The 14,592-nt window shown below is 51.3% G+C and overlaps 1 protein-coding gene across 1 annotated transcript in view; it reads right to left on the bottom strand.

Annotated features, from left to right (window-relative positions):
• Nucleotides 1-14,592, bottom strand: part of si:ch211-51c14.1 (protein kinase C and casein kinase substrate in neurons protein 3) — a 32,990-nt gene that overhangs the window by 5,066 nt on the left and 13,332 nt on the right. The window contains exons 2-8 of the mRNA XM_055662968.1: nucleotides 9,899-10,034; nucleotides 8,458-8,614; nucleotides 7,299-7,534; nucleotides 6,118-6,317; nucleotides 3,524-3,698; nucleotides 2,184-2,269; nucleotides 438-550 (exon numbers count right to left, since the gene is read on the bottom strand). Of these exons, the coding sequence (XP_055518943.1) occupies nucleotides 438-550; nucleotides 2,184-2,269; nucleotides 3,524-3,698; nucleotides 6,118-6,317; nucleotides 7,299-7,534; nucleotides 8,458-8,614; nucleotides 9,899-10,012 (1,081 nt within the window). The 5' untranslated portion in view covers nucleotides 10,013-10,034. The remainder of the gene's footprint in view (nucleotides 1-437; nucleotides 551-2,183; nucleotides 2,270-3,523; nucleotides 3,699-6,117; nucleotides 6,318-7,298; nucleotides 7,535-8,457; nucleotides 8,615-9,898; nucleotides 10,035-14,592) is intronic.

Genomic DNA, 14,592 nt, shown 5'->3' with positions numbered 1-14,592 from the left:
AGGGGTCACACAGTTTAAGGATAAGGGGGAAACCTTTTAGGACCGAGATGAGAAAAACATTTTTTACACAGAGAGTGGTGAATCTGTGGAATTCTCTGCCACAGAAGGTAGTTGAGGCCACACAGTTCATTGGCTATATTTAAGAGGGAGTTAGATGTGGCCCTTGTGGCTAAAGGGATCAGGGGGTAGTGAGAGAAGGCAGGGATGGGATACTGAGTTGGATGATCAGCCATGATCATATCAAATGGCGGTGCAGGCTCGAAGGGCCGAATGGCCTCTACTCCTGCACCTATTTTCTATGTTGACTGAAGATCTGAAGTAGGACGTCTACAAACAGAGAAGAGATCCAGCCTCGAGCGTCCACTGCGTGCAGGGTCCACGTGCGACGGAGGGGGGGGGGGGAGGGGGGAGATAGCTGAGGTTGGTCCAGTGCTTACCCGCCTTGAAACTCAGCTCGTCTGATTCCTGGCTGGAGTAATCATAGAGGGCGCGGATTCTCACGCCAGGGATGTTCCTGCCATCCTCCCCCAAGGAATAACCTTTATTTAAACTGTGAAACCAAAACAAAAGCGGAGTGGCGTTTAGGAAGAGCGTTGGTCGTGGACCAGTGTGTACGATGGAAGTGCAGTGATCTGGTGCGTGTAGAGCCTCCTGTCCACAGCCTCTGTGTCTCTGCTTTTACCCAACTCGGACAAGACGCTGGCACTTCCAAGGGATTGGATTCAAACACTAAACTCGCAGTTTTTATTTGTTGCGTTTTGCTTCCTCTGCTAAATTGAAGTACGCCGATTTCATCAATGAGGAGAAAATAAATAATTACATATTCTGGCAATCCAAAGAGTGAGTTTGATGTAACCCGTGGGGCTAAAAGAATCAAGGGATATGGGGAAATAGCAGGAACGGGATACTGATTTTGGATGACCAGCCATGATCATATTGAATGGCGGTGCTGGCTCGAAGGGCCGACTGGCCTACTCCTACACCTATTTTTCTATGTTTCTAGTAACGGAAAATGTTTAGCAGGTCAGGCAGTATCTGCGGAGGAAGAAGCTGTTGATGTTTCAAGTTTATGGCCCGACCATCGTCAATCGATCAGTCGCCATCGCTGTTTCACTCCCCCCACAGTTGCTGCCCAATCTGCTATTATTATCCGATTATTATCTGCTTTGACGTACATTGTTTGACCATAAAGTGTTTTAATGTTGAATCTGGAACCTACAATCTATGCTGGTGAATGGGGATTGGGATTAGGAGTGATTACACAGTGCCTTGCAGCACGGTGGAGCAGCGGGTAGAACTGCTGCCTCACAGCGCCAGAGACCCGGGTTCCATCCCGACTACCGGTGCTGTCTGTACGGAGTTTGCACGTTCTCCCCGCGACCTGCGTGGGTTTTCTCCAAGATCTCCGGTTTCCTCCCACACTCCAAAGACGTGCAGGTTTGTGGGTCAATTGGCTTGGTCTAAATGTAAATTGTCCCTAGTGTGTGTAGGATAGTGTTAGTGTGCGGGGATCGCTGGTCGGCACGGACTCGGTGGGCTGAAGGGCCTGTTTCCGCGCTGTATCTCTAAACTCCGACGTATATCCTGACCTCTGTATCTGCAGGCGAGACGGACAAAAATACTTGACCTGATGATTAGCAGATTTTTGTAGTTCACATTGGTCAACGCTGGTCAACTGCTGGTCAACCAAGACTAAGCAATAAATACTGACCAGGTGCTCCCACATTCCCTGCATTCCAGGTATTTTTGGGAACGTTTTGGAAGAGTGTTTTGTGTTCTCAGTCTCTGCATGTATGTCCATGAGCATGTGTAATGGGTCGATAGACTCTGGTCATTTTCAGATTGCCCAGATCACGGGGAACGCAGCATCTTTGGATGCTGGGCAGGGATGTAGCTTCGATCACGGTCAGGGTTGTGTTAACGGCAGTAACCCCATTCACCAGGGCGTTTGTAACCAGTCCCTGTCATGGACAATGGATGTTAGATCGGTGACCGATACGGGACCTGGACATCGTTGTCCAGACTGCACCTGTCCAGGTGTGGTCCAGAGTCCACCACTGCACGGTGGGGTGTAGAGGGAGCGGAGTGACTCTATGACTCTACCGTTTGTGGGAGGGAAGGAGAGAGATTGTGGAGCAAACCCTGGTCTTCAGGAGTGAACCCACCAGGTCCGCAATGTTCACCTTAAGCTTTGAAGAACCACCTTCTCAGCTTCCTTCTGTCCTTTCCCCTTCTTGTCTGTGATCTTCTCCGTGCCTGGACTCCATTCCTGCAAGAGGCAAGGTTTGGCGTTAGTCCCCATTGAAGCACGCACTTCACGTCTCAGCTGATGAGTCGTCTCGTGCAAGTCCCCTGTGTCGCGGTGGCCAGTCCCGTGTGTGCAATGGCCAGTGCTCACTGACCAGTCCACACACGGTGGCGCAGCGGGTAGAGCTGCTGCCTCACAGCGCCAGTGACCCGGGTTCCATCCTGACTACAGGTGCTGTCTGTACGGAGTTTGCACGTTCTCCCCATGACCTGCGTGGGTTTTCTCCTCCCGCACTCCAAAGACGTACAGGTTTGTATACGTGGTGTAATTGTAAATTATCCCTAGTGTGTGTAGGATAGTGTTAGTGTACAGGGATCGCTGGTCAGCACGGACTCGATGGGCCGAAGGGCCAGTTCCCGCGCTGTATCTCTATACTATTCCTACAACACTACACGGAATGTCACTATCTTGCTCAAACGAGTGGCAAACGACGATAAAGGTAGGGGTGGGGAAGCAAGGAACTGCAGATGCTGGTTTACACAAAAAGACAAAAGTGCTGGAGTAACTCAGCGGGTCAGGCAGCATCTGTGGAGAACATGGATAGGTGACGTTTCACAGAGTGCTGGAGTAACTCAGCGGGTCAGTAGCATCTGTGGAGAACATGGATAACGTTTCACAGAGTGCTGGAGTAACTCAGCGGGTCAGGCAGCATCTGTGGAGAACATGGATAGGTGACATTTCACAGAGTGCTGGAGTAACTCAGCGGGTCAGGCAGCGTCTGTGGAGAACATGGATAGGTGACGTTTCACAGAGTGCTGGAGTAACTCAGCGGGTGCAGCAGCATCTATGGAGCTAAGGAAATAGGTAACGTTTCGGGCCGAAACCCTTCCGGGTTTCAGCCCGAAACGTTGCCTATTTCCAGAAGGGTTTCGGCCTGAAACGTTGCCTATTTCCTTAGTTCCATAGATGCTGCTGCACCATAACTCAGCGGGTCAGGCAGCATCTGTGGAGAACATGGATAGGTGGCGTTTCACAGAGTGCTGGAGTAACTCAGCGGGTCAGGCAGCATCTGTGGAGAACATGGATAGGTGGCGTTTCACAGAGTGCTGGAGTAACTCAGCGGGTGCAGCAGCATCTGTGGAGTGGAGGAATTCCTTCTCACCCGCTGAGTTTCTCCAGCATCTTTGTCTCCCAGCCTCATGTGTCTATCTTTGAGGGAGAGCAAGGGTTGGGTTGGGTTGGCGTTGGATTGTGATGGTGGGTGGGACCACTCACCTCGAAGTGCGGCCAGTTTGTCGGCATGCCCGGCCCATAAGTGTTGCGCCACCATTTTAAATCGTTCTGGTCGTTTATCGATAGCACCGTCTGGTGAAGATCCTTAAATATCGACCGGAAACTACGGGGAGAGAATTGGCAGCAATTGGTGGAGGTGATCAATAGAAGGGGCTTCATTCAGGAGAAGCATCCTGACTCGAGACGTGGCTCTTGCTGAGGGAGGGGTGTGGAGCCCGCGTGGTGTGTACCAGCCTCTGGCAGACAGACACACTAAGCTGTCCTCAACCAACTAGAAGCCTCAACAACACAGATCCTTCAGATTACAGAGGAGCAGCGGGTGGAGCTGCTGCCTCACAGCGCCACAGACACAGGTTCAATCCTGACCTCAGGCGCTGTGTGTGTGTGTGTATGGAGTTTGCACGATCTACCAGTGACCGCGTCGGTTTCCGCCGGGTGCTCAGGTTTCCTCCCACATTCCAAAGACGTGCGGGTTTGTAGGTACCTGGCTACAGGTGAGTGAAGCATCAGTGTACCTGGCTACAGGTGAATGAAGCGTCACTGTACCTGGCTACAGGTGAGTGAAGCATCAGTGTACCTGGCTACAGGTGAGTGAAGCATCAATGTACCTGGCTACATCACTGTACCTGGCTACAGGTGAGTGAAGCATCACTGTACCTGGCTACAGGTGAGTGAAGCATCAATGTACCTGGCTACAGGTGAGTGAAGCATCACTGTACCTGGCTACAGGTGAGTGAAGCATCACTGTACCTGGCTACAGGTGAGTGAAGCATCAATGTACCTGGCTACAGGTGAGTGAAGCATCACTGTACCTGGCTACAGGTGAGTGAAGCATCAATGTACCTGGCTACAGGTGAGTGAAGCATCAATGTACCTGGCTACAGGTGAGTGAAGCATCAATGTACCTGGCTACAGGTGAGTGAAGCATCACTGTACCTGGCTACAGGTGAGTGAAGCATCACTGTACCTGGCTACAGGTGAGTGAAGCATCAATGTACCTGGCTACAGGTGAGTGAAGCATCACTGTAACTGGCTACAGGTGAGTGAAGCATCACTGTACCTGGCTACAGGTGAGTGAAGCATCAATGTACCTGGCTACAGGTGAGTGAAGCATCAATGTAACTGGCTACAGGTGAGTGAAGCATCACTGTACCTGGCTACAGGTGAGTGAAGCATCACTGTACCTGGCTACAGGTGAGTGAAGCATCAATGTAACTGGCTACAGGTGAGTGAAGCATCAATGTAACTGGCTACAGGTGAGTGAAGCATCAATGTACCTGGCTACAGGTGAGTGAAGCATCACTGTACCTGGCTACAGGTGAGTGAAGCATCACTGTACCTGGCTACAGGTGAGTGAAGCATCAATGTACCTGGCTACTGAGTGAAGCATCAATGTACCTGGCTACAGGTGAGTGAAGCATCACTGTACCTGGCTACAGGTGAGTGAAGCATCACTGTACCTGGCTACAGGTGAGTGAAGCATCAATGTACCTGGCTACAGGTGAGTGAAGTGTCAATGTAACTGGCTACAGGTGAGTGAAGCATCAATGTACCTGGCTACAGGTGAGTGAAGCATCACTGTACCTGGCTACAGGTGAGTGAAGCATCATTGTGGTACCTGGCTGCCGATGTATGGACAGGAAGATGTTTGAAGCAAGACGGTGCGTTTCTGCTACAGGTTGAGACTCTGATCAAAGACACTGTCCTCCAACTGGCTACAGGTTGTACTTGTTTAATCCTGAACTTTGTATAACGTGACCGACGGGGAGAGGGGAGAGGGTGAGTGGACAAAGCTGGAGGAAAACACGAAAGCACATCCTGTAGGTAGTCACCACGTTTATAAACAGGTACATGGGTCGGACAGGTTGAGAGGGACTAATTGTTGATTAGTGCAGGAGCCAGGGATTATGGGGCTGTGAGGCAGCAGCTCTACCCAGATTCAGATTCAGATTCAATTTTAATTGTCATTGTCAGTGTACAGTACAGAGACAACGAAATGCATTTAGCATCTCCCTTGAAGAGCGACATAGCAAACGATTTGAATTAAAAAAAAAATAATAATAATAATAATAAGTGTCCGTACTTGTTTTCAATCACCGAGGTACGTTTTGAGTAGAGTGACAGCCGCCGCTTTCCTCGACCTGCTGGTTCGGCAACGGAGGACCTGTAGGCCTCCCGGATGGTAGGAGGGTAAACAGTCCATGGTTGGGTGAGAGCAGTCCTTGGCGATGCTGAGCGCCCTCCGCGGACAAACGCTTGCTTTAGACAGACTCAATGGAGGGGAGCGTGGAACCGGTGATGCGTTGGGCAATCTTCACCACCCTCTGCAATGCCTTCCGGTCGGAGACAGAGCAGTTGCCATACCATACTGTGATGCAGTTGGTAAGGATGCTCTCGATTGTGCAGCGGTAGAAGTTCACCAGGATCTGAGGAGACAGATGGACCTTCTTCAGTCTCCTCAGGAAGAAGAGACGCTGGTGAGCCTTCTTGATCAGAGTAGAACGCTGCACCACCGTGCCGCTCCAGACCGTGGACCCTAACAGCACCACGGCCAACACTGGGGTTATGCAGGTCACAGTGTCCGTGCCTCTGTTGTCCTGCGATCCCGGAATTCCCAGCTCACCTTCTCCGCCTCCTGGCTGCGCTGCTCCCTCAGCCGCTGCTGTTTCTGCTGCTTCCAGGAGGAGGCAGTGTTGGCACGGCACCCGTTCTCCCGCAGAATGGCCACACACTCCTTTTTCCGCTTGGCGTGGTAGAGTTTCCTCAACTTCCCTGCCTGTGGAGAGGGCAGAGACGGGCGGTGGGGGTGAGGAACTCTGTGGGTGAACGTACACCGCACCGATACAGGACAAGTGGAGCGGTCTACGCCGATCAGACAACAATCATTAACCTTTTGTCCAGGCCTTCTGCGCTTTCTTGAATCCGTGCGCCACCCCGTGTGTTTCCTTGAATCCCCCAAAATAACTTTTGTGGTACATCTCACAAAATGCCGGGGTAACTCAGCGGGTGAGGCAACATCTATGGAGCGAAGGAATAGGTGACGTTTCGGGTCGACCCTAAATGTCACCAATTCCTTCTCTCCATAGATGCTGCCTCACCCGCTGAGTTTCTCCAGCATTTTTTGTCTACACCCTATTATCTGATTTGATTGGACAGCTTGCAGGCCAAAGCTTTTCACTGTACCTCGGTACAAATGACAACAGTAAAACACTGAACAGGGCAGTTTTCCAGGATGGCGGGACTGTCATATGCTGAGAGAATGGAGCGGCTGGGCTTGTGTGCACTGGAATTTTAGAAGGATGAGAGGGGATTTTATTGAAACATATAAGATTATTAAGGGCTTGGACACGCTAGAGGCAGGAAACATGTTCCCGATGTTGGGGGAGTCCAGAACCAGGGGCCACACACACAGTTTAAGAATAAGGGCTAAGCCATTTAGAACTGAGACGAGGAAACACTTTTTCTCACTGAGAGTGGTGAGTGTGGAATTCTCTGCCTCAGAGGGCGGTGGAGGCCGGTTCTCTGGATACTTTCAAGAGAGAGCTAGATAGGGCTCTTAAAGATAGCGGAGTCAGGGAATATGGGGAGAAGGCAGGAAAGGGGTACTGATTGTGGATGATCAGCCATGATCACATTGAATGGTGGTGCTGGCTTGAAGGGCCGAATGGCCTACTCCTGCACCTATTGTTTTATTGTGAGCGAGACTGTCTATTACAGGGTGGATCTGGGCGGTGAGAGGTGTTTACAGGTGACGTACCTTTTGCAGTTTCTTTGTCCAGGGCTTCTGTGCTTTCTTGAATCCGTGCGCCACCTCGTGTGTTTCCTTGAATCCCCCAAAGAATTTTTTGTGGTACATCTCCTTCTGCCACTTGCGGATCCGGCCCGTGTCCTCGGCCACCAGGGAGGTGTGGATGTCCGAGTGCAGCTCACTCAGGCGGTCAGCGGACGTGAGGAACGCGTGCCATGCCTTCAACAGGGTGCCGTACATGGGACCTGGTGACCACCACACACACACACACACACAGGCTGGCAATGTAGTTAGATGCTGACCCAGCCTCCCCACCTGCGTTGCCTCTTACTCCCACCACCAAGCCCCCCCCTCCCACCCTGGGCTTGCACGGTGGCGCAGCGGGTAGAGCTGCTGCCCCACAGCGCCAGAGACCCGGGTTCCATCCCGACTGTGGGTGCTGTCTGTACGGAGTTTGCACGTTCTCCCCGTGACCTGCGTGGGTTTTCTCCGGGTGCTCCGGTTTCCTCCCGCACTCCAAAGACGTACAGGTTTGTAGGTTAATTGGCTTGGGGTAAGTGTAAATTGTCCCTAGTGTGTGTGTGTGGGGCCGTGTTAGTGTGCAGGGATCGCTGGTCAGCATGGACTCGGTGGGCCGAAGGGCCTGTTTCCGCTCTGTATCTCTAAACTAAAACTAATATAAACCGTTCCCTCCCACGATCACCACTCACCCTGTCTGCTCCACCCCCCCCACATCACACAACACCCCCCCTTAACCCCTCCTTCCCCTCTCCCTATCTACATCCGCCTTTACATTTCACCCCCCAAGAACCAGAGGTCAAGGGTTTAAGGTGAAAGGGGGGGATGATTTAATAGGAACCCGAGGGGTAACTTTTTCAGACACGAGGTGGTGTCCAAGCTGCCAGAGGAGGTAGTTGAGACAGATTACAATCGATGTATAGATTCACGATAAGGGAATAAGGTTTGGTGCAAGGTGGTATAGTTAGAGTGACTAGCGCTGCTGTGGGAGGTGAGAGATTTAAGATCTGCTTCTGTGACCAGCGTACAAATAGTCACTTGGGTCGTACGCCATCTTGGAGGTTTGGATGGCCAGCACGGACTCAATGGGCCGAAGGGCCTGTGTCGGGTCAGGGTCCGCGGAGTGTCCCCTGAGCCAAGTGCTACTCACTTGCTTCAACCAAGGGCTTCCACTTTCGTGACCAGGCCGCCATCTGCAGTGAGTACTGCTTCTCGATCTTGGCCCTCTCTTGGAAACACAGCATGATGTCGTTGCAGATCTTGTAGCCATCGTCCACTCGCTTGGCCGTGCTTTTATACTTGTCCGGCTGCAAGCAGGAGACCAAAGCTGGGTTAGAGTCCAGTTCAGATTATTGCCCCGTGTACCGAGGTGCAGTGAGAAGCTTTTGTTGCGTGCTAACCAGTCAGCGGAAAGACAGTACATGATTACAATGTAATTCACCCCTTGGTCCAAGATTTCCTGCGGTCAAGAAACTAAATATAGACACAAAGTGCTGGAGTAACTCAGCGGGTCAGGCAGCATCTGTGGAGAACATGGATAGGTGACGTTTCACAGAGTGCTGGAGTAACTCAGCGGGTCAGGCAGCATCTGTGGAGAACATGGATAGGTGACGTTTCACAGAGTGCTGGAGTAACTCAGTGGGTCAGGCAGCATCTGTGGAGAACATGGATAGGTGACATTCACATTCACTAGGTCCAGCAGCTTGGAGATCAGTTTGGACTGGATTATGGTGTTGAAGTCAGCATCTATGGAGTGAAGGAAATAGGGTAACGTTTCGCCTACCTATTTCCAGAAGAGTTTCGGACCGATACGATGCTGGTTCATTATGATGATGGACACAAAATGCTGGAGTAACTCAGCGGGTCAGGCAGCATCTGTGGAGAACATGGATAGGTGACGTTTCACAGAGTGCTGGAGTAACTCAGCGGGTCAGGCAGCATCTATGGAGAACATGGATGGTGACGTTTCACAGGTGCGGAGTAACCTCAGCGGGTCAGGATCTGAGAGAACATGGATAGGTGACGTTTCACAGAGTGCTGGAGTAACTCAGCGGGTCAGGCAGCATCTATGGAGAGAAGGAATGGTGATGTTCGGGTTGAGACCCTTCAGACTGAGAGTCAGGGGGAGAGGGAGACGAGATATACACTGTGATGTTGAGAGATATAGAACTAATGAATTAAAGATATGCAAAAAAGTACCGATATTCAAGGAAACATCGTTAGCCGTGAGCTAGGTGAAAACCAGTTACTGACAACGAGACTCATCAGGACGACAGTGAAACTAGTATAAGTGCGGGAGGGACGGAGAGACAGGGAAGGCAAGGGTTACTTGAAGTTAGAGAAATCAATATACTGCTGGATTGTAAGCTGCCCAAGCGAAATATGAGATGCTGTTCTTCCAATTTGTGCTATGAGGAGGCCCAGTGCAGAAAGGTCAATATGGGAATGGGAGTTCATATGTTTGTCAACCGGGAGATCGTGTAGCAACTAAAGCCCCTAGTGGTGAACCCTGACCCTTGGTGGTGAACCCTGACCCTTGGTGCTGAACCCTGACCCTTGGTGGAGGTGACCATAGCCCGTGTTATACCTACCATCCAGAAGCTGTTGCTGGTCGCTTCAGGACTCGGGACATTGCAGTACTTCAGGGACATGGCGGCTCGGTCAATGGCCTTCCCTTGCTCCCCGGCGCTGACCCCGTCTGGCATCAACTCTCCCGTCCGCCCGGGGCTGGAAGGGAAAGGCAGCGTGAGATGCTGGCGGTCACTGGTCAAGTGGGCACAGACCCAGTGACCATTCACCCAGTGTCCACTCACCTAGTGGTCACAAATCCAGTGGTCAGATCCAGTGGTCAAAGATCCAGTCCATTTACCCAGTGGTCACAGATCCAGTGGTCAGATCCAGTGTCCATTTACCCAGTGTCCATTCAGAGAAACATAGAAATTAGGTGCAGGAGTAGAGCCATTCGGCCCTTCGAGCCTGCACCGCCATTCAATATGATCATGGCTGATCATCCAACTCAGTATCCTGTACCTGCCTTCTCTCCATACCCCCTGATCCCCTTAGCCACAAGGGCCACATCTAACTCCCTCTTAAATATAGCCAATGAACTGTGTGGCCTCAACTACCTTCTGTGGCAGAGAATTCCAGAGATTCACCACTCTCTGTGTGAAAAAAGTTCTTCTCATCTCGGTTTTAAAGGATTTCCCCCTTATCCTTAAGCTGTGACCCCTTGTTCTGGACTTCCCCAACATCGGGAACAATCTTCCTGCATCTAGCCTGTCCAACCCCTTAAGAATTTTGTAAGTTCCTATAAGATCCCCTCTCAATCTCCTAAATTCTAGAGAGTATAAACCAAGTCTATCCAGTCTTTCTTCATAAGACAGTCCTGACCCAGTCACCCAGTGTCCACTCACCTAGTGGTCACTGACCCAGTGGTCACAAATCCAGTGGTCAGATCCAGTGGTTACTGACCCAGTGGTCACAGATCCAGTGGTCAAAGATCCAGTGTCCATTTACCCAGTGGTCACAGATCCAGTGGCCATGGACCCGGTCAGTGGGCAAGTCCCGAGTTTGTTCTCATGCAATGGAGTCCAATTCAGGAGCCACTGGTCACCCCATCCCCACGGGGCAGAGTTGCGGGGGGGGGGGGGGGGTGAGAAAGTGGGGAGGAATATGGAGGGGGGGTGGGGGTGTGGAAGGTCAGAAGGAGGAGAGGGGGGAGGGGGTGTACACGGCTTTACCCCCGGTCACTGTCCGGCCCCCGGTTGACCACGGCCACACGGACTGACCGGACACTGGGTCCACGACCACTCGGGTTAAACTTGCAACATCTGCAGTTCCGTCCCCGCACTAAACCCAATGAACTGACCAGTGTTTCTGCAGCTGCTGTAAACCAGTAACTCACTCACTCGCTGTTGCTGAAGTCACCACCGTTTATTCCACAGACAAAAAGCAACTTGGTTGTCCTGGAACCTTCAGGCTCCGAGCCCCTGGTTGCTGGTGCTCACTAAATGCGGGACACACACATATACACACTGACTCACACAGAGACACATGCATACACACAGATATACAGAGAGACACACACACACACACGCCCCGACTGACTGATACTTTATTGTCACATGGACCGGGTGCAGTTGGAAACTTTGTTTTGCAAACAGTGCAGATTTGAAAAAGCAGTTGTGAGCGCCGTGTGTGTATTTGCACACATGCGTGTGTCACTGTGTGTGTCCTGTTTTTGCAAGCGTGCATGTATGTGTATGTCTCTGTGCGTGTATTGCGTGTACTGTGTGAGTGTGTCACTGTATGTGTGTGTGTGAATGTATGTGTATTGTGTGCGTGTATGTGTACTCAATGTGTGTGTGTGTGTATGTATGTGTATGTGTGTGTGTGTGTGTGTCACTGTGTGTGTGTCACTGTGTGTGTGTGTGTGTCACTGTGCGTGTGTGTGTGTGTGTGTGTGTGTGTGTGTGTGTGTGTGTGTCACTGTGTGTGTGTGTGTGTGTGTGTGTGTGTGTGTGTGTGTGTGTGTGTGTGTATGTGTATTGTGTGCGTGTATGTGTACTCAATGTGTGTGTGTGTATGTATGTGTATGTATGTGTATGTGTGCACTGTGTGTGTGTGTCACTGTGTGTGTGTGTGTGTGTGTGTGTGTGTGTGTGTGTCACTGTGTGTGTGTGTGTGTGTGTGTGTGTGACCGTGTGTGTGTGTGTGTCACTGTGTGTGTGTGTGTGTGTGTGTGTGTGTGTGTGTGTGTGTGTGGGGCTGTGTGTGTGTGTGTGTCACTGTGTGTGTGTGTGTGTGTGTGTGTCACTGTGTGTGTGTGTGTGTGTGTGTCACTGTGTGTGTGTCACTGTGTGTGTGTGTGTGTGTCACTGTGTGTGTGTGTGTGTGTGTGTGTGCGTGCGTGCGTGTGTGTGTGTGTGTGTGTCTGTGGCATCCTGACCAGACACTCCTGGCAGCCACAGCCTGAGCTAAATGTGAGTGAGTGAGTAATTCAATGCGGCCGCGCCTGACACAGGATTCCCGACTCTGGGAAGCAGTTGCCTCTCTGCATTCCCCTTGGACACGAGCCAGTCTCTCCCGACACTCCCCTGCAGCCTGGGCACTCACCAACCCAACGCCAGTCCCCTTGTACATCAGAAAGGCCAGCACACTCCACCACACAGGACAGTCCAGCAAGGCAACAGGCCCTTCAGCCCACAAGGTCCATGCTGTACACAACGCCAAGTTATACTAATCTCTGCCTGCATGAGATCGATAACCATCTGTCTATTTAAAAGCCTCTTAAACACCAATAGACAATAGGTGACAGGTGATAGGTTTACAGAGTTGATGTGGACAAGCTTTTCCCTTTGAGAATAGGGAAGATTCAAACAAGAGGACATGACTTCAGAATTAAGGGACAGAAGTTTAGGGGTAATATGAGGGGAACTTCTTTACTCAGAGAGTGGTAGCGGTGTGGAATGAGCTTCCAGTGGAAGTGGTGGAGGCAAGTTCATTGGTATCATTTAAAAATAAATTGGATAGGCATATGGATGAGAAGGGAATGGAGGGTTATGGTATGAGTGCAGGCAGGTGGGACTAAGGGGAAAAAAAAATTTGTTCGGCACGGACTTGTAGGGCCGAGATGGCCTGTTTCCGTGCTGTAATTGTTATATGGTTATATAGGTACAGGAGTAGGCCATTCGACCCTTCGAGCCAGCACCGCCATTCAATGTGATCATGGCTGATCAAACCCAATCAGTACCCCGTTCCTGCTTTCTCCCCATATCCCCTGACTCCGCTATTTTTAAGAGCCATATCTAGCTCTCTCTTGAAAGTATCCAGAGAACCGGCCTCCACCGCCCTCTGAGGCAGAGAATTCCACAGACTATTGTATCTGCCACCACCACCACCACCCCTGGCAGCGAGTTCCAGGCACCCACCGCCCTCTGTGTAAAAGACTTTGCTCCCCACATCTCCGTTAAACTTTATATCTCTCAGCTTAAAGCTGTGGCCTCTAATCTTTCACATCCCCACCCTGGGTAGACCCCAGAGCCCCAAGAAGAACGTGCAAACGCCACACAGTCGTCAGCGGTGGTCAGGATCGAACCGGGGTTACTGGCGTGGTGAGATAGCGGCTCAACCTCACTTGTGCGGAGAGGATGCCTGTACGTAAACTGTGGGCCGGCACGGTGGTGCAGCGGGTAGAGCAGCTGCCTCACAGCGCCGGAGACCCGGGTTCGATCCTGACCACGGGTGCTGTCTGTACGGAGTTTGTACGTTCTCCCTGTGACCTGCGTGGGTTTGCTCCAGGTGCTCCGGTTTCCTCCCACACTCCAAAGACGTGCAGGTTTGTAGGTGAATTGGCTTCTGTAAATTGTCCCTTGTGTGTAGGTTAGTTAGTGTACGGGGATCGCTGGCCAGCACAGACTCGGTGGGCCGAACGGCCTGTTTCCGCGCTAAATCTCTAAACTAAACTAAATCTCCTCAGTGCTTGAGTGAGAATAATACTGCGATTTCAAGATGAATGTGCAATAGGGTAAGGTTGTGCGTGCATTTCCAAAGTTTAGTTTAGTTTAGAGATACAGCGCAGAAACAGGCCCTTCGGTCCATCAAGTCCGTGCCGACCAGCGATCCACGCCCACTAACACTATCCTACACACACTAGGGACAATTTACATTTATACAAAGCCAATTAATCTACAAACCTGCACGTCTTTGGAGTGTGGGAGTAAACCGGAGCACCCAGAGAAAACCCACGCAGGTCACGGGGAAAACGTGCAAACTCCGTATAGACAGCACCCGTAGTCGGGATGGAACCCGGGTCTCTGGCGCCGTGAGGCAGCAGCTCTAACCGCTGCACCAGCGTGCCAGGGAGGGGTTGAGATTGTCCCTGTGATGTGGTGCAGTTACATCGACCACTATCCCTGGTGACTGGGGAGCTGGGCGGAGAATATAAGCTAAAGCAACATAGACTTAGTGGAGACTTGATAAGAGGGTTGTGGAAATAATGAGTGGGTTAGATGGGATGCCTTTTGATATTTAATGATAGTTCTACAGAGCTGGAAGTAGCTGTGTTTAAATTGCATGGAAGCAATTTAGTTTAGTTTAGAGATGCAGCGTGGAGACAGGCCCTTCGGCCCTTCAGTCCGTGCCGACCAGCAATCACCCCGTACACCAGCACTATCCTACACACACTAGGGACAGTTTACAGTTTTACCAAAGCCAATTAACCTGCAAACTTGCACGTCTTTGGAGTGTGGGTGAAAATCCACGCGGTCACAGGGAGAGCATGCAA

This window comes from Leucoraja erinacea, chromosome 37, assembly GCF_028641065.1.
Source record: "Leucoraja erinacea ecotype New England chromosome 37, Leri_hhj_1, whole genome shotgun sequence".
Lineage (NCBI taxonomy): Eukaryota > Metazoa > Chordata > Chondrichthyes > Rajiformes > Rajidae > Leucoraja > Leucoraja erinaceus.
Note: the sequence above shows the minus strand (reverse complement) of the source record. Positions and strands in the feature narration are given on the sequence as shown.